Source organism: Lytechinus pictus, chromosome 4 (assembly GCF_037042905.1).
Source record: "Lytechinus pictus isolate F3 Inbred chromosome 4, Lp3.0, whole genome shotgun sequence".
Classification (NCBI taxonomy): domain Eukaryota; kingdom Metazoa; phylum Echinodermata; class Echinoidea; order Temnopleuroida; family Toxopneustidae; genus Lytechinus; species Lytechinus pictus.
The window spans coordinates 30,615,483-30,643,350 of record NC_087248.1 but is presented as its reverse complement, the minus strand read 5'-3'; the positions used below and the strand labels follow the sequence as shown (position 1 = coordinate 30,643,350).

Here is a 27,868-nt window from a genome sequence, read left to right as displayed (position 1 = left end):
TAATTTCCTATTTTGAAATAACTGGGTCTGGAGCAAAGACTACACCATATTTCCATGCTATTCAATGTTGATAGGATTGCAGGGTCTTTGTTTTGTTGTTGCTGTTGTGTTTTTAATGATTTTTATAACTGGGTCTGGAGGAAAGACTAAGCTCGATTCTTATTTTTGTTCCACTGGAATATCATTATCGTATCTTAGTTTCGATTTTTATTATAATTTTTTAAATAACCGGGTCTGGAAAAAAGACTTTGGACTTATATTATAATTTTTTAAACAACCAGGTCTGGAAAAAAGACTTTGGACTTATATTGTAATTTTTTAATTAACCGGGTCTGGAAAAAAGACTGCACTTTTGTGCTATATGAACGCATTACTATAGGGTTTTAGTTTTTAGTTTTAAGTAACCGGGTCTGGAGAAAAGACTTGAATCTCAATTTACTCTTAGCGCATATATTCACAATACGCGCTGTATAAGTTAAAACAACAACAAAGACCTTAATTCCACCAGTTTTAATTAACTGGGTCTGGAGAAAAGACTAAGCTCGATTCTCATTCTTATTCCACTGGAATATCATTATCGTATCTTAGTTTGGACTTATATTATAATTTTTGAAAAAACCGGGTGTGTAAAAAAGACTTTGGACTTAAATTATGATTTTTTAAAGGGGAATCCAGCCTTGGCCATAAAATGTTGTGTTGGGAAGGAAAAAAATAAATTCAACAGAATGGTGAAAGTTTGAAAGAAATCGGACAAGCAATAAGAAAGTTATAGCTGTTTTAAAATTGAGATCACTAATAGTATGTAGATTTCAAATTGGGAACTGGGTAAGTAAATTATGACAAGGGGCAAGGACAACTTTCCCATAGGCCATGTACTTAATTATCAGGGATTTGTGGTTTTCTCCTAAGTACCCATTCCCCTGGGGCAGTAATCTAAATATAACCCAGGTAGTATATTGTTTTATGTTCTCATGAAAGAAAAATATAATTTGAAATAAAACTTTTGGGAAAAATGACATTTTAGCCATAATATGTATTGGAGTACATAGAAGAGTAGTCCTTGCCTTACATCACTATGACATCCCAATTTGAAGTCTCCATGGGTAAAGTGATTACCAATATTTACAACTTTTAAAAATTCATAACTTTCTTGTTGTTTGTCCAATATTGTTCAAACTTTCACCTATCAACTTGTTTGATTTTTCTCTTTCTCATAAAAACAAGTTTTTACTTGGGTTGGATTCCCCTTTAAACAACCGGGTCTGGAAAAAAGACTTCGGACTTGAATTATAATTTTTGAAACAACCGAGTCTGGAAAAAAGACTTTGCACTTTTGTGCTATATGAACGCATTACTATAGGATTTTAGTTCAGAAAGGATTTGCCAAAAATCCCTTCAAATTTATTACATTTGTGGGTAAAGTCATTATTACATTTGTGGGCGATCAAAAATTATTACATTTGTGGGTAAAGTGCATTCTTACATTGTGGGTGAAATTATTACATTTGTGGGTAAAGTGTTATTACATTTGTGGGCGTTATTACATTTGTGGGCGTTATTACATTTGTGGGCGATTATTACATTTGTGGGCGATTATTACATTTGTGGGTGTAACAGGGGCACACTTCTTTTTTAACGGCATTTTCACATTACAAAGGGGGCATGTACGGGCCGGCTTTGCCCCTCCCCCCTCTGGATCCGCAAGTGCTTGAATTCCATTTTTTTTTGTACGTTAGATAGTAAGTATACCTAAAATCTGAATTAAAATGGGCCAAGGTATTATCTTGAATATTTGTAAGGGTCAGTGTCCGTGTAAACAACCAATAATTCTAATTGTCTTCATCTCTCTCCAAAAACAATTCGGCCATTCATGTTTCAACATTTCATGATAACATGTTTATGACACTGGAATTACACGTAAGTGATGTATTTACAAATGGCATACAAGATTCATCATTCAAAATGGAACTCTTAAATTTATCCCGATATTACATAGTATCTTAAATCCAGTCCATGGAGAAGAAAGTATAGAGAAATACAGAAACACCAAGGAGAACTATCATGTTAATATGGATGAATCTCTTGGCTTGTGGGTCCTGGTCAATCGATGTTGTGATTTGACGTACTCGCTTCTCCTCCGCTCGTGCTTTTCGCTGACTCTCATCGCTCTCGTCCCCGTAGCCGCAGAACCAAGTCATGGCCCGGGAGCAGCCGCTTTTGGCTTCTGTTACCTTAGCAGTTGAATCTGTTTTCATTATATGAATATAAAAGGATCAGAAAACTACCATTCCCCGTCAAGTGTGACAAACCTATGTCAAGTAAATTTACTCCATAAAACAATTATCCTTATACACTTATAGGAAGCCACGAGTTTAACAATCATTTCCATTTCTTCTCTTTTATTCATTTATTTTTTTCTATAATAAACTAATATTTTCCTAGAAACTTAAGAGGCTTCTAATAATAAGTACAAATGCATTCGTCCTTATAGAATTTTTACGAAGTGTAATCTTTGATTATAAAAAAAACCCAGTAAATAAAGAGGCTTTAATAGGAGGAAATTATAATCTGTAAACAAATTTTCGGCATTACTCCTTTGTGTTTAAGATCGCATGCTCGATCTGTAATGAAGATCAGAAGTCAGAAAAAACCCATCGCACAACCCCATCACACAATGCCAAATACCATATCATGTTGGACGATACTATCACGTGGTCATGGTGGTTATCCTACAGTCACACTACTGACCCCTAAATGACCGCTTGCATTTCCTTAGAAATAAACGGAATATATTTGGTTGGTCTTGGGTCGACTTCATCTGTAAGACTGTGGCATTTATATATATATAGTATATATAAGCTCTGATCTTATCAAAGAGACCGAAATATCAGCATTAAGATTGTGGGAGGTGGGAGAGTAATGAATAAATGTGATACCTTCCTCCGTGTCTTCAGGTATGTCTTTATCCTCGAGTTCTATTTGCTTAGAATCAATTACCCCTACATCATCATCATCAGAGGTATCGTTGAATTCGTCTTCATCCGATCGCTTAGCCTTGCTAAAACGGGTCCAAAATGTCGTACGAATCAGCTGCATAACAAATGTATAGAATAAATCAAGTCATTGTTATGTAAATTCTGTTTAATTTATTATCCTTGGTCTAATTGCCATTTTTCGGTTATGTTTTACCAATTTCTTATATTTACTTGGTCTGACACAGTCTAGTCTATAATACTACATTAACTTATATAATGTACATACGTCTTTTAATTTCATTAGACAAAAGTGTAAAATACTTGTTAGACGAAGAGAGACCATCTGGGATAAAGCTAAATCTTATAGAATAAGCATAGTGTACAAATGGAAATTATATCAAATCCATAATAGTCCCAACTTGATTATCCCAAGTGGTATTAGACTATAGTTATGAGAAGTAAACCAACTAAATGCAGACAAAGTTAATATAAATCATTTCATAGGCGTGGTAGCTTAGTGGTATAGCACCCGCCTCATGAACAGGAGGCCGTGGGTTCAAACTAAATTCTTGCTAGGCGTTCATCATTTAGATTGGAGAAGGGCAATTGTGTTATGTTATGCGTGGCCCGCTGATAGAGCAGTTTTCAAACTGCAGAGGCTACTCTGGGTAAATAAACTGTTGTTGTTATTATTATTGTTTTTATTAGTAGTAGAAGTAGTGTAACACTGTATATTTTTATGATTGTTGATATATATCTTTTTGTAGTTGTGGTAGCGATCGATGGCGTATCGAGGCCAGTGTTACAAACGAAGAAAGATGACAAGAAGGCGATGATTATTCAGTTCCGATATAATATATTTATTTACCCTTTCTTGATGGTAGAAAGGATGTAATAATGAAGCACAAAAGGAATATCGATGAGAAGTATACAAATGAAGAAATATGAATAACAATATATATGAGCTATATGACTCCTTTGTTTACGGCCATGGGATGGGCCAGGAGAACCCCGGGGGGGGGGGGGCACTCGACCAAAAAAGTAGTAGGCCTGTGCCGCGGGCGAGACAAAAAACGGGGGCCTTGGAGCGGGCTTATTGTAAAAAGGAGGGTCCTCGGAACGGGCTTCGGAACTACAAATGTTTGTGAAAACGGGGGTCCTTGGAACGGGTCGCCTTCGCGTGAGTGCGTATTCATCATCCCTATGGAACGGGCATACGAGCACCAGGCGGCACGGGCGCCGGGTGCGCTAGCGCAGAGGCGATGGTCGGACAGCGCTTTGCGGCCGCTTTTCACCAAAATTGCGGCTCATCGTAGCAGATCAATGCGGCCGGAACGGCGTAACGAAAAATATGCGAAGCTTTGGAGCGGATTTCTTTCTTCTTTTTCCTCGATAAGAAGAAAATACTATGCTTTGGAGCGACTTTCGTTTTTCTTTGTCTCAATAAGACAAAAATACTATGCCTTGGAACGGAAATTTGGGTGTAAAAATGGGGGTCCCCTCCGCGGCACATACCCACTATACATTATATACTGAGTGCCCCCCCCCCCCGGGAGGAGAACAAACTGTGTGATTTTATGCGGGGTGGAGCGGTAGCTCAATAACCCCCAAATCTCTAAGATATATATTTTGTACTCTGTATTTATACTCTGGACTTGATATACATGTAACAATCACAATGTTTCTATATTCTTGGACCAGTTGAGTCATACCATTTCTGGATAAGAAGGAAATGGGTGTGTTTAGAAAGACCACAGTGAGAGAGAGAGAGAGATAGAGAGAGAGAGACTGGGAGAGAGAAAGAGAGAACCAAGTATGAAGAAGAAACCTTGAGTCCGTAATGGTCATTTTTATAGAAGAAACCTTGTGAGTGTGACGTAGTGAACAAGTGGACATAAACAAAGTAGTATTGGGTTAGTGAAACCTTTCGACTGCAGTTCAACTAATAGTTCTTATTTTAAAACAAATATTGATTATTTTGACTCTTACAGTAGTAATAGTAGTAGTAGTAGTAGTAGTAGTAGTAGTAGTATTGTTATTATTTTATCATTATTGTTATAATTATTATTATCGTTATTATCATTATTATTCTTATTATTGTTAATATTATTTAGTTTTTATTGTTATTTCTATTACTGGTATCGTAGTTGTGACTAATACAAATCAATATATCCATATAAGCCTTGTATTCTATATCCGAAAATATTAAACTCACCCTTTCTGGTGGAGGGGGTTCGGTGAGAAGACTTACTGTTACATCCACTGTAAACACCACGGCAAATAAGATCATATTGAAGTAGAAGTAATGAAGCTTGAGGATATGAGGTCGGTTATCTTCTTCCCAACAAACAGGTGCAGGCCAGATGAAATCCAATATAAGCCGGGTGAAACCGGTCAGCGCTCCCGCTATCAGTCCCCAGAACGTACCCTGTGTAGGGTAGAATCAAGTTCAATTTCATTTTAACAAATTTGTTTTTAATTATGTAGTAACATTTTTGATCTTACTCAGGTAACAATTTGAATTATGAAAAATAAACATTTATTTTCTTCCATTTTTCAGTATAAATCATACAAAATAATTAATAAAGTTCGTTCAAAAGTAATATTGAATCGCATAATACCTGTTCATTGGCCCTTGGCCACAAAATGGCGAGTAGATAGACTGCACAAACACTGGGAGTAATTCTACCGGCTATCCGGGTGAAATACCGGTTTAATCCGTCACCGCCTTGTAGCAGTTCAATAGCCGGTATCCACAACACACTGATGACCGTCATGACGAGCACAATCAATCTACAAACCGAAATTAATACTAAGTCTTGGATTGTTTTTTATCTGTCAATGTCAAGGATATGAATATGAATGTGAGATGGAACATCAGGAAAATGTTATGTCATTATTTGGTTGATGTTGAGAACATCAACTATGTCAATATATTACTATATATTTACTATAAATTACTATATATTTAAAAAGGATAATTGTTGTCCGAAACCTGAATTTATAAGATTTAATTTCTTAAATGATTACATTTTTCTTTCTAAAATAACGAAAATAAAACAAATAAACCCCACCTTCCGACAATCATCATTTCTTTAACAGAAGGATCTTTCTTAGAAAACTTCTTTCGAAAGTAGTTCCATATATCGACAGTAAAGAGAGTGCTGATACTGTTAAAGAACGACGTCAAGCTACTAACAATAGCTGCTAACATAACAGCAAGCATCACCCCACGAAGACCTGTATCAAGAAAAATAAAAAAAATGAAATGAAAATATCTGAGTTAGGAATCTTTACTTTCTTATGCTTTTCTTCTTCTTCCTTCGAATTATTTTTTCTTGTTATCCTTCCTTCTCATTCCCTAACTTCTTCTTCTTTCATCTCTCTCTGTTTTGGTGTGTTTTAATCTTCTCCCTGGATCCCCTTTTCCCTTTCTCTTTGTGTATACATATCCAATATGTTTCTGTATTTTTGTTGCCGATTTTCGGATTTCTGGTTAGCTACAAAGGCACCAAAAGCTTACACATATAGGTCTCCCTTTTACAGCTTAAACGTTAATTGTAGCGCATCGGTAGTATTGCAATTAATTAGGATTTTGATAGAAAAAGATGCTGAGAAATTATCAAAGAACGATATTAAATCTATGTTTTGGTCTTTGTTTCTGAAAGAAACATCTTTAAAGACAACTAGAAACCTACCATTCGGCATAACTCCGAGAACCAGAGAAGGGAATGCCATATTGGTACATCCCCGAGGGTTCCCGCATGCTGCCTGGCATGCTTCTGCTGATGAACACGCTACAATGTCTGGAGAACAAGGATAATAGTAATATGTATGTATTTAACCCAAGGAAAGATTCAAGACTTGTAGTCCATTTCCATGTCGACAAATTAGAATAATACAACGAAGAAAATCACTTTGATATATATTATCATTAACTCAGTAACATAATGCACTTTTGAAATGTTGGTACTATAATAACAACTTTTTGAAAATAGTTCAAAATAAACCACCATCAACAAAAACTACATCACCATCAATCATCGTCATAAATCATCATCACCATCATCGTCGTCGTCATCACTGTCATCATCGCCATGCTCATCGTCATCGTCGTCATCATTATCGTCATCACCGTCACCTTTATCATCACTGTCGTCACCTTCATCATCATCATATTCATCATCATCATTTTCATCAAAATCATCACCATAATCGTCATTATTTTCATCGTCATCGAACATACCTGTAAACAGAACTCTTGATATCATGCCAGGTATAACAATCATAAAGAGTGGTAATATCTTGATATACCCAGCAAAGATGCATCCTCCTTGGGCGTGTGAAAGACTCTTCGCCGATAGAGTGCGCTGTACCATTACCTGATGATAATAAAAATGAAGACGAGAGTATAGTTTTGAATGACTTAAGAAGCTCTCATTGTGGCTCATGATAAATTTCTTACCAATTTGCAACCAATTTAACGACTTTATGGTGTATTCTTATTTATAAATCTAAACCTCAGACTAGACAAGAACTAAAGTCCACACTTCTATGTTATTTCTTTCCCATATTCATGACAAAAATGGTGTACCAAACAATAATAAGATCAATGCTGTGCATGACATTCTTCTCCTTTCATAGCAAGGTCTTTTTTTATTTTCTTCTTCTGCAAATAATCTTTAGTTAGTGAATGATAATCAAGATGTGGTTAACTAAGCTATTGTTATGAAAAAAAGAGAATGCCTCAGTTTGAATGAAGCTTGTCGATTCGAATCGCACAATCGACGATTTTGCTGAGTAACAACTACGGTACATTTAAACTGTTGATTGTGAGCTGAGCTCGACAATTTACTCTCAAGTCTTTTTTGATATTTTTGTTTTATCAGACTTTATCCTTTATCAAACATTGTTTCCTAAATGTATGACCAAATTTTCAACTTGGCATCGGTTGATCAACATTTGTTAAGTAAGCTAATAAACCCTATACTGCCAATCAAACTTGCTACCGATGAGTATGGAGAACCTTATCACCATGATCGCTTTGAGATGACATTTTTTGTCAACGGACAGAATCATAAAGGAGGCGCGATAGCTCAGTCGGTAGAGCGGGGTTTCGGATTCCGCTGACTCGGGTTCGATTCCCAAGTGGTGCGCTAGTGCCCATTGGTAAGGCATTTATCCTCATTACCAGGTCCCTCGGAGAGAACCTTAAGCCGTCGGTCCCCTTGTTGCTTGCTCACATGCATTCGTGCTTTCTTAGCAGTCAGGTAAAAAACCTCGGTATAAATCATTTCTGAATATAAGCTATACATGTAGACCGCACAGGCCCCCAAATTTCACACGTTTTCATCCAGTCTAAAATATGCATTAACAATTTCACAGCATCAGGTTTTAATAATTTTTTTGGGCGTGACTGAAATGAAGTCATATTGATTTACCTTATCAATTTATTGTTTATGGCTACCATTTGAATATATAAGACATTACTTGATATTACCTGCTCAGCGCAGAAATAAGTAATTGAAGTCATACTCTGGCCAATGATAAAACCAGGCCATGGGAAATCGGAATTATACGGATGTGCACCTCGAAGCATTTGAAATGCATCCGATCTCGGATAACCGCACGTGGAGTTCGGTGTATTTAATGTACCGTTTGAAACCGCTTGAAAGTATTTGACCTTCAATTCATGAAGACCTCCCACTTCAATGAAACCTGCAAATTAGAAACAGACAATGAAGAACGTCCAGGTACATGTACATCTAACATGTAATAACATAGCAAAATGCGCTAAATGACGAGTGACAGGAATGCGATACCGGTTAGTTTGCCAGGATTATATTCAGGTGAGACCCGAGTCATTACAATTTCTATTATAAAACGTTACCTATTGTGTATATGAAGGTGAAGGTATTTCATTCAGGGGAATGACATTTGACTCTGTATATCCTTCTTCTTGTTTGCGTGTAAAATCACGGTGTATTATATTGCAACTGAGTGTAAATGTAGACATTTTATTACAGTAAAGTATTCTTCATTACTAGTCATTATTAAAAAAATAATCAAATAATTCATAAACATGTGTATTTCTTCAACGTCCCCTGACTTTTTTTTATTTACCTTCCAAAACCACCATAACCAGGATGTGTAAACTATTATCTACAGTAAGTAATGTTTTTGTTAGCCTGATATGTTTCAATATAAAAGAAAAAGACGAATACCTATAATGAAAAGTCGTTTTCAGTTTATTGCTGCTGTTTATTACTTACTGAGAACCATGAGTGTCATTCCACCAAGTATCATAATGAAGACCTGCACTGTGTCTGTATACATTACTGCTGCCAGGCCACCTGGAATAAGTGCAAAGAATCATTTTAGCCTAAATAGTTTTATTTTATGTGGCCTAACGATATACTAAAATTAGATGAAGAAAGTAAATCTAATACACCAAGTTCAATCTACTTTATCGGGTGCTAATGGCAATTTGGTAATTGCCATTAAATTTCCATACAACAATTAATTTCAATTATACAAATCAGAAAACAGGGGAGTATAAAAAAAATCAAAGCCCAGCTGACTTCTAACGCTTTCAATTACACAAATCAGATTATGCCTACAATACAATATCCAAATTAAAGCAGGGAAAATATTTTCAATTCAAATTTTTTAATTCATTTATTTTACTTTTTCTGTCTTTTCATATTTTAATCCATAAACAATAACTATAGCCCCCCCCCCCCCCAAAAAAAAAAAATCAACGCCTATAGCTGACGGGGTAGCGTACATCACATGAATGATCTCATCCAATACGGGGATGTCTGTAAAAACATTCTGGGTCTTGGTAGTATACCTGTGATTGTGAAGATGCCGACAAAGAAAAGCAAACAAACAATAGCGACATATTGGTTCCAACCAAGCGCCTGCTGGATGAATAGGGCTCCCGAGTACAGGTCCACCTGAAGAAAGAGAAGTCCAGAATTTAAACCTTCTTATTACGACTTGCCGTTAAACATATATTATCTCCAGACCATTGCAGCTAAGTATTTGGTCTCGAATTAAAGAGCGATTCCAGTCGTACGATTAATGTAGATTTTATGATCGATCCATATTCAATTATTGAGATATCTTACTCTAAAACGGACTTCATTTTTTTTGTGGGACACACGCCACACCCTGATATTGCGTCGATTGTTTTCCACACGGAACACTGGAATTGGTTCGAAGGTTATCTTTCTTATGATTCCCCGAACAAGAAAAAAAAGAGTTTACACTTAATAAAAAAAATCGAAGAAGAAGAATGGCACTCTTACCCTTGACGAGATTCTTGTTATAGTTTTTTTGAGGAGATAAACATTACTCTTAATAAGATTTTTTACAATAATCTTACCGAGATTCTTGCTACAATGTAGACAAAAATTGACATACACGCAAGATAGACCCGAATCCTTCGCCCACCAAACCTCTTCATCATAAACTCAGGCAAAGTACAAACCTGATTAAAAAAAAAGAGAACGGAAAAAAATGACGTGATGATCAATGAAATTATTAGCATTATATGGACGATTGTTTCCCTCAGGGTAAATCAGCATTTGTTCATATTGTCCCCTTAGCAGAAGATTAATAATTCTGATTCGGGTTATATCAATTGAACTTTTATCACTCAAGCAATTTATTTTGTTTTTACTCATAAAAAAAAAATCTATTCTAAATCATAGACCTATTATATCAGCTAAATTCAAATCCATGGGCAAATTGTAATGTAAATATGGGGGTGTATAAAACTGGATTTTTTTTAAATACTTGTTTGTGCCAGGATGCGACAAAGTCACTCATTCTGCATATTATATCAAATGAGGAAGTTATATACAATAGAGATATTCGAGGGGTCACTGATGGAAAATATGGACACACAGGTGCATCATATGTGAAATACACCTTAACGAGGGCGACACTTTCACCAGCAACTCTACCAGCCTGTCTCACCAAATCAAGGGCAACATCACATGCACTACCACTAATGTTGTATATCTCATCACTTGCAGAGTTTGTAGGGTACAATACATAGGGGAAACCAAGACCACACTCAAGAAACGATTCTACGGGCACAGATCCACCGTCAACACAGCAAAGCTTGACACTCCAGTTGGCCGCCATTTTAACCTCCCCAACCACTCCATCACTGACATGATGCTACAGGGCATCGAATCTTTAGGTACCCGTCCTGACTCAGTCCGTACTAGCAGAGAGAAGTTCTGGATGAGACGACTTCGCACCACCCAACCTCATGGCCTGAACATCCAAGAGGGGAACGACTGATTATTCTTTCCTATCCACTTTCAATTTATATATACATATAATTTTTCCCCTCAGCTCTTTTGAATAGTTACATTATAGTTTCTTCCTCTACTTTCTCCCATATCTCATACAAGCTCAGCTCCAATTTTCCTTCCTTATTCAGGCGATATAATAATTATTATATATATATTTTTTATCCACTCACCTCTTTTAGATTGACCACATTTGCTTATTTACATGTATACTATGGTTTCTTCATAATACACCCCTCTCTTCTATATTTGCTTTTACCTTTTTTGGCAATTTGCTTCCTCTTTTTCACATATACAAGTGTTTTTTTTTTCTACTATATAGTCTTATGTTTTTTTATTCCCGTCACACCTAGCGGATTACAACATCAGTTACACCGTATGTGTATTTATATTTTTTCAAATACATTTCTTTTTTGGATATATTTATATTCATATCACTTATAGATACATATTTACACTTACCTTCTTCTCTTAGTTTGTTTTATGCTTTATCTTATATGTCTTTTGCACATTATCAGTTGTTCCCCATTCTTTTTTTTTCCCACTCTTATGCACCAGTTTATTATGCCTTTCTTTGTAACCTGTTGACCCACCTTGTTCTCTTGTTATTCATCTCTTCCTCATACCCTCTATCACTATTTTGTTCCAGATCATGTTTGACGTTGCCTGCCTCATTATCTTAATCCCTCTTGGCTTGAGGTCTTTTACTGGCCTTACTTACACTAACTTCCCTTTGTGTCTGCCTACTCCTTTTCTTTCATCCCCTTCACTAACCTGATTGGTCTTCTCTACTCACTAATGCCCCTTTTGTCTCCTTGTTTCTAGTGTTGCTGTAGCTTGTCTGTGGTCTATATTATGGTTGTTCCACTTTCATGTTTGTCATTATGCCTCCGACGAAGACTCTGCTAGGATCGAAAGCTTAGGCCCCTATTGATTTTCTAATTATATATTTTTTCTGCGAACTACTAGAAATAAAATAAATTATATATATGTATATATATATATATATATATATGTATATATTTTTTTTTTTACTCTGAAGCTTTAAAAGTACTTTAATCTGGAATGAAACTAAATCTATACAGCTCAAATCTGAGTCTGGATTGGAATGTGATCGTGAACCTCGAATGTGACCATGAACCTCAAATCAAAATCTCCGTCTGAATCAAAGTCTAAACGTAAGTCAGAATCTGCAACCTAAATCTAAACTATAATCCTGAACCTTAAAATAAATATCAAACTTAATTTGAGTCTGAATCTCGGTCCCAATCTGAGTCTGAATCTGATTCTATAGTTCTCAGTCTAAATCTGTCTTTCCTTTAAAGTCTGGATTGAAACCTCATTCTGTTTTTAAGTCTAAAAAACGATTTTTAGCGTTCAGCACTGAACTATGGTGTTGAATCTAGATATGGGTATAAATCTGAATCTATTCTTAATCTGATATCTAAATCTGAATTTGAATCTTAAGTTAGGGTTACACCGGAACCGAATTAGCTGCGAATTCATGTTCGGGCAATGTAGGGAGTATTCTGTTCTCCCTCCGCGAATGCGAGAAAATTCAGGAGGGATTCTGAAAAATTCGCGGAGGAATCTAGCTCGTTTTTGAAATGTTCAAAACCAGCAAAATATCCCTCCAAAATACTTTTGAATGTGACCACAACAAATATCATTTTGGGCCACATTTGGGATGTTTTCGGATAACATCCGGGTAGATTAGGGGAGGCATTCGGAGTATTCTGGGCAGATACGGACAAATTCGTATCATTCGGGGCGTAACGCTCCGAGCTCGGCGCATTTGGCCATATTCGTTCCGATTCAGGTCATCATTCGGCTGTATAATATGAGCAATTGGGTCACATTCGGCTCGATTCTGGGCATATTTGGCTCGATTCTTGCCACTATTCCGGTGGCATTCGGCTTCATTCGGGATGGCTAAAGTTCATTCGGGCCAATTATTGGCGATTCTGCGCTAAATCAGGACCAATTCCGGACCTATTCATCTCTATTCGGGGAGCTCCCCGAATCAGAGACGAATATGTTGCGAAACCACCGAATCCATCCGAATCAAGCCCAAATTTTTTCGGGAGAATTCAGCTTTGGTGTAACCTTAGCTTTTGCCCGAATCTTGGTCTGAATCTGAATCTGATTTTGATTCTGAATCTGAATGGGAATCAGAAAGTTGAAGTTCTTACCCCTGATGCAATGTAGACTGGTATGAATAGAAACGCCATTAGTTGGAGAAGACTCAGCGCCTAAAAAACGAGAACAAAGTGTGATAGTGCATTTTATTAATCTTTGATATTACTATAACCTTTCGATAAATACATAGAAGACTTCGTAAAACATCAAAGAGTATGATGTTTTTTTTATCAGTAACGACACTAATTAGTAGGAAGGAACAAGACGACTACTGTTTATTAACACAAGACATATGACCACCACCACTACCATTACCACAACCTCCACCACCACTACTTCTACTACTACTACTACTGCTATTACTACTGTTACTACTACTACTACTACTACTACTACTACTACTACTACTACTACTACTACTGCTACTACTTATACTACTACTACTGCTACTACTACTACTACTGTAGAGTGGCCGAATGTTCAAAGATACACCTCACAAATTCAGTCGTAAACAAGCAAACTCAAATCATATCAAACAGCCAGAAGCACCAAATAAGAAGAACCTAAAATATAATTGTAGCTGAACTAAACTCAAAATAAAGATGTCGACAAAATGAAGTCCATTGATGCTCTGATTTATTGGCCTGAAATCCAGACCTCACTATGCATTGCCTTTACAAATTATATATTCAAATATATTAAAAAATAATGTCACATGATCAATTCAACCAATAGAGAAACAGAGAATGGAAGAACCCAGAAAAGTGGAAGAACCAAGGGTGAAAAGTGAACCAATGAGGATGAGATAGGATGATATGAATGAAAAAGAATGTTCTGAATACAAATGAGAAAAGGACAATAGAAACATGTGGAGCTGTATGGGGTTGGAATGGCAATGGAATGATGTGATGTAGAAACTAAGGAATGAGAGAAACAGGCGTGTGACAATGGCATAGAAAAGATAATGAAGAGAAGTATGGAAAGCAAAGTGTGAAATGAATAATTAGTTTAAACATGACAAAATTCAACCCTTACACTACTATTACTACTGCTGCTGCTGCTGCTACTACTACCACCATTATCATACTCCTACTACTGCAACTCATACGGCTACTACGACTGCTACTGCTACTACTACATTACTGTAACAATAGCTATGATGATTATACAATTAAATCATATTATGTGAATGTATTGAAGTTTGTTCAAATCCCTCAAAAATTTTAGAATTAAACAGACATAGGAATCGTCTGTTTTCTCTTACATAATTGTCATCAAAATCTTTGCCATGAAATGTTATTTAGAAAGAAAGTGTATTTCAAGTATGGCGTCTCAGTTTAATATTAATAATAATAAAATAATGTTTTAAGAGTAAGGGGAAACTGACGCATCCAAAAATGAATGAACGTTGCAGCACCCTAAATCCACGGTGGAAGATTGAGAAGGCGTACAATCGAAACTTCAATTCAATTCAATTCAATTTATTTTATTTCATTTTCAAAAGAACAAAGTAATGTGGTAAAAATAGTTACAGTGAACTTATACAGACAAAAAATGAATACAGGCATGTACAATATATGATATTTATCTATAAGTAAAAGCAAAACAAAACAGAGTATTATATAATTATAAGCAAAATATCATGACCATTTTAAAATAAAATTCTGAGAAAATGGAGGGATCCACTAAAAAGCAGTGCTTGTATTGTGTGGACCCCTCTAAATAATTATTTTAGAATTGCCTACGAAGACAGACACGATGATGACAAAACAGGGAACAGCAAAACAAAAAAACAGAGAACAAGAAACAGGAAAACATGGAAGCACACACAAGGGAAATGAAAATAAAAAGGGAAAAGAGATAAAGAAAGATAATAGAGCAGGACTTCAACGCGCGGATAATAACAAAAACATTAAAATAAGTTAAGGAGGCATGAAATGGTGAATTTAATAATATAATTATTTAAAATTGAGGAAATGATGACCTGTATGATTTCAGAAAATTATTTTTAAGTTTCATTTTAAAAGAACAGAGGGATTGTCTTTTAATGATATCTTCACTAAGGGAGTTCCAGAATATCGGGCCATCGTATATAAATGTTTTTTTTAGCTAACAGCGTTCTTAAAAGAGGTAAATGGAACTCATTAGACTGTCTCGTAGGGCAATGATGAAATGAACGATTTTGAGGGAACATGGAATCAAATACGTGAGGAAGTGAATTATTATTATATTTATTCATAAATTGGCCTAAGTGAAAGAGATATAGATCATTTATTTTTAGCAGCTTGTTTTCAGCAAACAATGGGTCTGTGTGTGAAAGAAATGAAGAATGGTTAATTATACGGAGAGATTTCTTTTGTAATAAAAGAAGTCTGTTTAATATAACTTGGTGGGTATTGCCCCAAACAAGAATGCCGTAGTTCAAATATGGTAAGATTAAAGAAGTATAAAGCATTAATAAGGTTCGTGGAGGAAAATGAAATTTCAGTTTATTTATTATGCCGATGTTGCGTGAAATTGCTTTACAAATATTTTCAACGTGATATTTCCACGAAAGTTTGTTATCGACAGTTATGCCAAGGAACTTTATAAACGAAACAACTTCTAGAGGGGTATCACCAAACACAATGTTTGCGGGCAGTATGTCTATGGAGTTACTAAATAACATGTATTTGTTTTTTTTTTAGATTAAGGGATAGTTTGTTAGCTCTTATCCACTGAGTAACCTTTTCTAGCTCAGAATTTACTATATTTAGTAGTGTGTTTGGATTTTTATGAGAATAGAAACGATTAGAATCGTCGGCAGAAAATATGAACGAAAGAATATCGGATGATTTACAAAAATCATTAATGTAAATAATAAAGGACCTAACAGACTACCCTGTGGGACGGCTTATTATATTCACTCGCGTTCGTAATCACTCGCGTCGCGTTGGTAATCACACGAGTTTTTTTATTTTTGGCGATTTTTTTTTTTTCATTTCGGTGCGATTTTTTTTCTAACGGTGTCTTCAATGGGACAAACACGCTGGGAAAATAAAATGAAATTGAAATTCGAGTTTCGTTTTAAGCCGGCAAGTGCCTTAAATAAGATGTACTCGACTACTGTTTTAACATAACAAACAAGCAAATCAGCCATGTGGCTCAACTAACTTAGAATAGATCCGGACTTCTACTGTGTCTTATACGAGGACTCCGAGTCGGAACTTGCCATATCTGCCACATCGATATTACATCGTATCATTCCCATATGCGGACATGCCTGCATGCAATGGCCCTAAGGCGGCCGGACCCGGCCGCGGTCGGACACGACGTGCATCGGTAGCATGGAGCAAGCTAACGTGAGTCGAGCTGAGTTAGATCCCACGTTACATATGAGGCGCCGATTGTACCAATATTATATAGAACAATTATTTGTTACATAATCATTATTCATTAAATAATAACTATTATTAATATATAATTTACATTCTATTTGTAAATAATTACTATTATATAAAATAACATTTCTAATTATTTATATATAATTCTAAGTAATACTTCATTATTTGTAAATAATAATAGTTCGACATTCTATTATTTATAAATAATGATTATTTGTTTTTCATTATTTATAAATACTGATTATTTGTTTCTAATGTTAAAGTGTAAAAGAGAAAACGTATCTATGGATAATTGTTTGGTAATTTCTTTAAATTGAGACTGGGTTATATATTCAGATGAAGGACTTATACTTGCATATACATACACTCTATTCGCTACATAATGACGTAAGACATACAAGTAGGATTAATTATTATAATTATAACGATAATGAATTCTGTTTACAATAGACACATCGAAATAGTATGAGGCATATATGGTTTAAACAAATACAAATGTTGAATGGGAATAAATTAGTACAAAAACTTATACAAAATCCGTTATAAAAACTTTATTGGTTACATTTTATGCCAAACGCATTGCTCCTTAAATTGTATATTCCCGACATTTCGTTGGAAGAACGCGAACGCCTATTTACGACGTTAGTTGATTTTAGAAGTGACTTTTGGGCCCGTCGTCATGGTCTTAAAACTCTGTCCTGCAATGCAAATTGTGTGACATGATATTTTTTTTCGTTTCGCATCTGGAACGGAAACATTCAATTTGCGTTTCGTGTGCAAAATTCTGGTTGCTACTATGGTAACAGCGATATATCCGATTTAGGACGACTTTCCAAATCCACATTTGGTTCCTCCCAGAGCTCGAGAGGCCGCCCGGGGGCCCACTTTCATTGAAGAGTGGATACCAGGCGCAACAACACGTAAAAAGGGAAAGAGTGGGTAAGTACGTTACGTATAGGCCTATGTAACGTTATAAAGGTGTCAAAAACGATTATTAAAATACTGAAAAAAGGGATATATTTCCAATACTTGTAGGGTTTCACAAGCCAAATAATTGTTAAAAAGGTGCATTTTCATAATCTGGAAAAGACTTGCTTCCCTTGCTTAGGGTACTTTTCGAAACCGCATGGTCGTGCCTGGTATTCACTCATCAATGGAAGTGGTCCCCCCGGAATTTGAATCTAACCCCCCATTTCTGGGGAAAGTAAAACATAATACCCTTTACATCGTGTGCTAGAGGCGTATCGTTTGTGTAGAAGGAGTGAACAAAAGAAACAAAAGAAACCTGCATTTTCAATCGTATTGCATACGCTGTGTACATGTGCGAAATGGGTTCGGCTTGAGAGGTGATCTGTCCCATGGAATCAATTGCCAGTCATCCATCAATAATCCACATTAAATGCAATATCGATTCGATGGACTATAATGATCTATATCTAAGCATTAATTTAGTAGGTTTTTTCCTCACTCAATATGTACTCGATTTGTTTGAAAAACCACTTTCTTATCCATGTCATATTCTATTTTAGGTCCTGCATTTCGAATATCTCCAGCCATCAGTCGTAATGCATGCATGTATGGCGCGCGGGTGTCGCGGGAAAGAATTTTGCACACGAAAAGCAGATCTGTAGGGCCTGTAACCCCCCTGTAACACAAATCTTAGCATTGATTGTAGAGCAGTTTTCTACGATTGATTCTATTGACTATAATGTACAATTAATCTTAAAAATCAAGTGTATGATTAAGCGTCAACTTTTGTGTTAGGGGACCCTAATATTAGCGTCCGTGATGATTGCGAAAGGTGGCAATTAACATTTAATGACATGTAAACTTCAATGTTCATAAATGAATGAACAATGTATTCTCTCTGATAAGAAGATAGTTTTATGAAGTACAATAGATCATAGTTCATGCACTGTACTACACAAAGAGTTTTATGGGTCGTTGAATCAATAGTGAATTTGGGTAATATCTGAATTTATATGTTTACAATATACTCATAGAACCCAGAGGAGTCTCTTTAATACTTCATTCAGATCACTGACACCAAATATAAACCAACCGATGGTGTATCATCAGATTATATGTTAAAAATACTGGTCAGTTGCAGCGTCAGTGGTCGCGCCACCGATGCCATAGATGCAAGAGGGCCTTCGGATCGGAACTAGTACGATAATTCGACAGTTTAATTGACTTTGTAAAGGAATTTAAACTAGAAATACAGTTTGCATTGACTGGAGAAATGCCATCGTCAACATAAATATCAAGAAAGAGTATTGAAATATTGACCAAGCACTAATTTAACTTAGCACCGGTAAATACTAATGCAATAGGCCTACACCAGCTGAAGCTTTTGGCAAGTTGTGTAGTGTTCTTTTGTTACTTCCAAATCGTCAAATAATTTTTGTCATGGATTAACAGAGACCATGGAACGGGTGAGGAGGGCGTAAAAATGACCATCTGATTTGTATTTATTTAATTCGTCAGCCCACAATCTTTAAAAATAATTCTAAGGGTCCCCAATACTGCTCATCTTTGTTGATTTTTTATCAGTATAGCACAATACACAATATGGTTCATGATTCGCCTGATGTATTGATAGTGAGCACGGACTTCTTTAACACTACGAAATATGGGTTCATATTTGAACCCCAAGGGTGGTACAATAGCAGCACACAAAGGGTGTAAATGAGTGCAGTTATACTCATTTGTGCACCTTCAAGGGTGTAGTATAGCTATATTAGCTATTAGAAGTGAACCATGTAAGAAAGGTTCAAATTTTACGCTTTTTTAAATTTTTTAAAAAAAATTCTAAGTATTATTCACCTTGACTGGTAAAAAGATGCACCCTTAAGGGTGCAAACGAACATTTCTGGCTGCAAATGATAATAATAAAAGGTGTAATTTCGCACCCTTTTCCACTTAGGAGATTACTCCCCAAAAGGGTGGCAAAAATTATTGTTTAATCTAGGTTTCAAAACATTCTTACTACGTTGTATTAGAACCAGAATTTGAGGCGATCGGTTGACATTTCGGTTTGTAGTGATCTGATTCCGTTTACACTCTCAATCCATGTATTATTCAATTTGAATGGAGGTACTTTTACTTACATTCAGTTCGAAAGCTCCTGGTGTTAGACCACTGGCTGCGGCATCTCCTGCCAAACCAACAAAGTGTTCACTGCCGATATTACTACCAAAGATTGAGGCTCCGACCTGAACAAAAAGAGCAAGTCATCGAAACTTTTAAGAAATTAATATTATAAAAATAAATAACGAATGAACAAGCTTTGGCAGGTTTGGGAGGGGTACTCAATATTTGTTGCGGAACATACGCGCAATCACTGACTTTGTAAACAATCATTTCACGTATTTGAGATGCTTATTATTACAGTCTTACCCCTATTTAACATTCCCTAATGAAAGCCTGGAGGGGAAAGATGATCTAAATTAGATGGATAGCTTAGAAATATATGAATTCTTTTTTTCTTTTTTTTTTTTTGCTTTTTATTTGGGGGCGGGGGTCTTTGATGACTGTTATCATAAACGCGTTATGTGTCTATCGCATCTCCACCAGAAAAGAACAAAACGATTTTATGTTTTATAGGTCAATTACTTGAAAAAAATAAAAACTTAGGTGAAACCAAATATGATTGAAAAGGTGCAATACATATTTCCAGCCATTGATAAGCTAATTTTTGGATTTTTTTCAGTGGTAAATTGCCAAGTTTCTAGCAAAAGAAATCGTTTTGTAATCAAGTATTTTTTGTTTGCTTCTTGGAGACCTTATTCCTTACTCGTACCACTTTAAATGTAAATATGTTCTGGCACACAGGGAGGGGGAGGGATGTATTAAAAATCAGTCTTGCGCATTGACCAGCAATTAATATAGACAGGCCTATAGGTCGAAGTTCTATTTTTCCTAATGAAAAACATTGTATAAGTTAGATTTCACCGCAAAAAATGTATAAATAAATTCAAAAATAAAAATAGGGGGGGGGGGGGGGCTTTTGTGCCTAACTGTAAAATTTTAGGGGCGTGCCTCTGCACCCCATTCCCGGATTTACGTCCGATGTTGACGGATGCCTGAAGAGCGTTGTATACGTTGTCCAAAACATCAATATCTGGAGGACAATTGTGTCTAAAATGTTATTTCAGTTAAAACTCAGTCCTAATACAATTATTATTCCTGTCTGTTTTATGTCTCCGACTTTCTCCTTTTTTTTTCTTTTCTCTCTCTCCCGATCTCTTCATATCTACTCACACCCCTTAATATCAGTTCATGGGTCACACAGAAAGTAAACATTATTAGCAGTAGATAAAACTCAATGTATCCGACATTTGTTTGACCACGGTGTTAGCCAATTATACAAATGTTACTTTTTTATTACTTAGTGCAAATATAATATCGTGATTTAGAGGCTCATTATGTTGACGGAGAACCTGTTATACAGGGGGGGGGGGGGGGGGGGGCTCATAGTCAGGCAGCATATGTCATGATTTACCGGCTACTTCGAAAAATTGGCTAAGTCTGATTTTTCACTTTTATGTGATTGGTGACATCACAAGGAACAACTTCCAACTTGGTGACAAATTTCTAATGGTCATCTTGACCATGTTAGGGGTCAAAATGGGGTCAATAGGGGTGATTTTTTTTTAATTGCCCCAATTCTGTCAAGTGACACATCAAATTGTTTGTCTTGTTATAATGAACAAGAAAGTGTACACACTTATACACTCTTGACCTCCCGTTAAAAAGTTATGACCGGAAATGTCAAAAGGTTAATGAACTTTCGTTAAATGGCAAATTACACTGAAGGTGTTAAGGCAGCTGGGTTTTTTTCGTTTTTTTTCTTTTTTGTATATGTGTGTATTTTTTTAATGTCGATTTTGATAAGATCATCTTCAGAAGTCCTTATCCAGAAGATATAAATGGTCAAGACAAGGTCAGGGAAAGGTAAAAAGGTCAACAAACTTTCATTGGTAGCCAAAATACACTAAAAACGGTTAGAATCTTAGAAGTTGGTTAATTATTTTGAAAAGTCTCTATCTAAGAAGACATTATCCATTAGATAAAAAAAAGGTCAAATGTGCTCACTTAGGAACAAAATAGATCAACAGAGATAGACGTCGAATACATTCAGTGTGGTATCATAGTATTGCAGGAATACCTTGAAACGACTTGACAAAACCTAAGGCCCTTAAAATCGTATCATCTTCATGATGTTATAAGTGCAACCAGCTCTTTCCGAGTTTCTTGATTTAGGAATTCAATTCAAGTCCAATTCATTTTCAATTTACTGGTCTTTGATATGTAAAGAAACATTTCATCCATTTGCTTTGTACAGAATATTTTAATCAACAGAAATTATTGTAATGTATTTGGGTATATGTGTAATACTATGTTAACAGAGTAAATACATCGATAGATCAGTGCTCTCAGCTCCTAAGAAAGATGCCTAACATCTTATTTGGATTAAGTTACGAATACGATAATGAGGATAGGATTGAGGATGATAATAAGTTGGGCTCCAATTGCTCCTTCATTAATTCTAACATGTGACGGTCATATTATTTCTTACAAAGAGGCAACATCATGTAGGCATGCTCATTGTAGTCAGTCATGGGTGTCCATCATGCTGATGTGATATATTATTACCATTACTCGATCTGCCGTCAGACCAAAATTTCAATTCTTGGCATTGTGTTGTGCACCTATATTCTAAGCTACACGTCAACCGTTTGATGGCGAGGTTAGAGGTTCGAGTCCTAATCATTTCTATCGCTTTGTGACAGGTCAGTCCCAGACGCTGTCCATATCTGATTGATACACGTCTTTAAAATACACACCCACACACACAACTCACACACCAACACATATGACGCATATGCACACACACACACCCTTGCACACTTTTTTTTTTTTTCAATATGTTTTTATTAAGGATTTCATTCAAATGAATTACATAAACGGCAGATAAATACAAAACAAAATACAAATCTTCATTTCATATCAACAAGGATATGCAAAAAAGTACATATATATTTACCAAGAACTGAAGCAAATAAGGACGGAATGAAACTCCTTAAAATTATACTTTTATATCTGAAAAAAAAATAACTCAACTGAGTCCCCAACCCTCTATGTATTTCAATAATAATTAATGTTAAATGGCTATATAAATGATTTGCAGAGAACAGAAATCAACCTAAATGTATTATCATTGCATCCCATTTTAAATCAAGCTTCAACATAACTTTACATAATTATACACACATACACACACCCACCTTAACACCCATACACACATGCACATACCACGCATACGTAAACAAACATAATATATACAAATCTGCATAATGAACGTTTAACATTTTGGCGCAATAGGATACAGAAAGAAAAAAAAACCTGCAAATCATATTGATACAAGAGAAGGGGAAATTGAAAAGAACTAGTAAAAAGAAAAAAAAAACATCAACATACACACCAGGATTCACATTCGCACCACACTAGACACATCCCACCTGTTCACATTCAAATCCCTTTTCACCTTCAGTTCATCCCATTTCTGCAAATGTAAACTTAACTTGCCTGACTTCGTTGCCAGGCGTCTTTCTTCTTCTATACAACCCGTTATATATTTGTGTATTTTAATAAATGACGGTACCCGGCCTTCAGCTCTGGAATTAAAAATTGCATATTTAATAAAAAGAATAACAGAATTGACACATTTAATTCTACAAGAATTTCCAGGTAACCCTAAGAATATTTCCCTCCAATTCAAAGTTCTTAATTCAGCTAAACAAAAATGATCAATACAAAATTGCCAAAGAGGTTTAACTTTTATGCAATCCATGAGTATATGAAAGTACGATTCAGTTTTTGTACAACCAAACGAACAATAATTATCTCCCACGAAACCAAATCTCATCAAATGCTCTTTTGTATATATTGCTCCATGTAAAAGCATAAACTGAAATTCCCTTTGTTTTCTTATAAGAGTTGTACTCCTGATATATTCAAATAATTTACAAATTTCTACATCAGTAAAATCAAAATCACTGTGACCATCCTTAAGTGTTAACTTGTATAGCTCTTGTAGCTTAGTAATAAACAAGTTATAAATTGTTTTTGATTTAATTACTTCAAAAGCTGTTTCCTGTTTTCCAATATTCATACTTATCCCAAAGTCTACCAAATCAATTTTTTTAAACTTTATTAAACTATTAAAATTTTTCCAGCTTGCTGGTATAACGTGCACAATATCTATTATTTGGAGAAGTTGATTTGCGGTAATACCGAGATTTTGAAAAAAAGTCACAGGCTTCAAGTGGCCATTATCAAAGATTTGATCAACGCTAAATATTCCTTTATTAAAAAGATCATTGTCAAAAATTGTTTTACCTTTTATACAAATATGTTGATTATTGAATATAATAGGGTTAACCTCCTCTTCAGAATAACGAAATCTCCTTAAGTCTTGCCAAGCCTTCATCATTTCTGAATAAAATGGGGGCATTTTTATATTTAATTTTGAAGTGTCAAAGTCACATAGAAACAGAAATCTCCCCCCAACTGATCGAAAACAAAAATCAAAATACAACTTCCATCCTGCATCTCGTTCTCCGTAAAGTAATCGCTTAAGCCACATTAAACGTTGAGACTTTACAAACAACTTAACATTCATCATTTTTAAACCCCCTTGTGAGTAATCCTGGTACATTATAATTCTCTTTATCCGATCTTTTCCGGACCATAAAAATTCAAATGTGATCTTTTCAACCTCAGCATACAACCACTGAGGAACCACTATTAGTGACGAAACAAAGTTTAGCCTTGACAATGCATATGTTTTTAACAAGTGAATTTTCCCCATAAGTGTGAGATCCCTTTGTTTCCACCATCCCAACAGTCTTTTTATTTTACTAAGTATTTCTTTGTAATTCATGTCTTCTTTTATTATAACATTAAGAGAAAAGTAAACACCTAATATTTTAATATGCTGAACAAAATTCCCAAACAACTGTGTCTGAGGTCTGTCATTATCCCGACCCATCCACAAAATATTAGTTTTTCCTTTGTTTATTTTTAGACCACTAATTTTCTCGAATTCTTCAAAAAGGTATTGAAGACGATCTAAAGAGTGTGTATTTTTAACAAACAATGATATATCATCAGCATACAAAATTTGCTTTATTTCACGGTTCTGAAATTGAATTCCTTCAACCTGTCTGTCTTTCCTTATTGCCAGAGCAAGTATTTCAATACAGAGCAGAAACAAATATGGGGAGAGGGGATCCCCCTGTCTTACCCCTCGCTTTATATTAAAATAACCGGAAGAAAACCCCCCATTCATAACACTACTAGTAATATCCGAGTATAAAACACGGACCCACGAACAGAATGAGTGCCCAAATCCAAATAGTTTAAGGATCTTAAAAAGAAAATCATGTGAAACAGAATCAAAGGCCTTTTCAAAATCAACAGTGATTAAATATCCAATATTTTTTAAATTAGATTGATATAACATATCATCTATTAATCTTACACCATCCCCAATGTTTCTATCTTTTACATAGCCAACTTGATCATTGTGAATTATCTCATTTAGTATACCTTTTAATCTTTTTGCTAAAACCTTTGACAATATTTTGTAATCCACATTTAAAAGTGTAATTGGTCTAAAATTTTGGACATATAATGGATCTTTATCTTTTTTTTCCAATAACGTTATCACACCTTGCTTTTGTGAGGTTGTCAGTTTTCCCCTTTCATATGTTTCATTTAAAACATCTACCAAAAGTCCCCCTAATAAATTCCAAAAAGTATAATAAAACTCTACCGTAAAACCATCGTTACCAGGGGATTTATTATATTTCATTTCTTTTAAAACATTTAAACATTCATGAATACTTATTCTACCTTCACATATATTACAACTTTCTTTACTTAATTGAGGAATATCCTTAAGGAACAAAGAATTTTCATTAACAATAGCTTCACTCAATGAGTATAAGTTTTCATAATACGTTCCAATCTTCTTCAATATTTCCTTTCTATCCTTAATGATGTGATCATCGTCATCATATAATTCTTTTATCACACTTTTCCGTTTATTAGACTTCAATAACTGTTCAAAATATTGTGTTTTTTGTTCTCCTTCCTCAAACCAAACTGCCCTTGACCGAATTTTTAAACCTTGTCGACTATAATCATATAACTTGTTCAAATTAGATTTTTTTCTCATCAATGTCATCAATTATATTTCTCAACGGCTGAGACAAAAGTTTATTTTCTAATTCTTCTATTTCTTTCTCTATTTTTTTAATTTCATTTTTTCTGACCTTTGCCTTTTCTTTTGTATATGTATTAATAAACTGTCTCATTTTCATTTTCAAAAAATCCCATAACAGTAATTTGTCCTTTATTTTTTGGAATCCATTCTGCTTTTAATGCAACACACGCCCACGCCCTCCCTCACACACACACGCGCGCGCATATACATACATAAATAGATAGTGCTAACATGCGCACATCCACACACACCCTCACATATCCAATGTAAAATTGATTAATGTTGAATACTCACAGGTAGCCATGTCATGAACCTTCCAGCCAGAAAATAACCGCTAACAGTCCCTCTGTTTGTCGTCACTAACGCCTAAATAAATGATAATAATTTAGCATGATTTTAATGTGCAATACATTTTTTCCTTGTGTTTAAGGGGAAGCGATCCTAACACACACTGTGTGTTGTCCCCCATTGACTGGCTGATGTAAATAACTATAGTCTTAAACATACCTTTGGAGATAACTATTGGGGAAAGAGGAGGATAGGTTAGCCTATAATTGTGGTTGTGTAGAAAAACTAAAATGGTTTTGAGAGGAAGGAAAGGCTTTGTTCACTTTGTAAAATAATATTTGTAATATGAATGTATACAAAAAAATGGGAGAATATTAAAAAACAATAGTTCTCAAAATGTTGCATGATTTGGAAAGAAGTTAAGGACTTGCGGGAGGACTTGAGATGTGGATATTAAGCCTGCAGGCTCGTATGCCCTTCAAGATCCGTTTTGCGGAAACTAAAGACAAATGTCAAGTTTAAGTTTCATAATGGTAATCGTAATTGTTTAATTATAATGCAATGTAATGTATCAAGATCCACATTTCCTCGCTCAATGATTAGCTCTATGCGTAGGCAAAAATGAATTAATGGTCACATAGACGTTCCAAATCAATGATTAGGATCTATTTGATATTTCAATGATATTCCGTGGCGATCCCGATGCGATTTCTTTTTTTTTCTATAGTTCAAAGCAAAGCTTATATAGGAGAATGCACGTAAAATTTTAATCGTATCCCATTTTCCGAGACAGACAAACCACTTACCAAGTTCAATAGTCACTTGGTCAACAAGCAAGCATTCGTTTAAGTTTAACTCCACATGGGCTATAAACCCAATTTGGTCTCCCATCAATGTGGTCTTATTACCGTTAGCATGGTTAGAATGACATATACACGTAGCTCAAGGAGAGATTATATAGGCCTATGATGGGTCAGCCCCAAAACATTTTGATGGGGGCGACCTAAAGGGGGCGTCACATTTTCTCTCAATTTAATTGTATCATAGAGTTATACGGCTCATATCTCTCCGATTATACCCTCCTTCCTTCACTCTTGCCGCCCATTATCTCCCCCCCCCCTCTCTCTCGCTGTCTCTTAATTTCTTGCTTGAAATAATTATAAGGAATCGGTCTCTCCCTTCTCCGTTGAACCGCCCTTAAATATTATGTAAATGATTACTAATTTTACTGCTGGTGTATGTTCGGGATCTATCGAGAGTGGTATTAGAGTCTGAAACCAACCTTACTTCCCCTGTTTTCTTTCTTTCTATTAAATTCAGCGTTTACAAATATCGATCTTACATAAATTGCTGCTCCAATCACGATCATGAAGTAGCACACAATTGCGACGTAGTCCCACGTATTGAGAACAGCTACCTCAGCCATCATGTAAACTTTTACTGGGCTGGCACGAACGG

At 35.4% G+C, this 27,868-nt stretch overlaps 1 protein-coding gene across 1 annotated transcript; it reads right to left on the bottom strand.

The window, feature by feature from the left end:
* LOC129258644 (sodium/myo-inositol cotransporter 2-like) lies at window positions 1-27,868 on the bottom strand. Its single transcript, XM_064099024.1, has 15 exons — window positions 27,753-27,868; window positions 26,417-26,488; window positions 19,938-20,042; window positions 13,498-13,557; window positions 10,366-10,470; window positions 9,829-9,934; window positions 9,248-9,328; window positions 8,476-8,693; window positions 7,222-7,357; window positions 6,674-6,781; window positions 6,050-6,215; window positions 5,597-5,768; window positions 5,191-5,403; window positions 2,937-3,090; window positions 1-2,245 (listed from the first exon to the last, which is right to left on the bottom strand). Exons 1-15 carry the CDS (start codon window positions 27,837-27,839, stop codon window positions 2,001-2,003), a joined length of 2,028 nt encoding a protein of 675 aa, XP_063955094.1. The 5' UTR covers window positions 27,840-27,868; the 3' UTR covers window positions 1-2,000.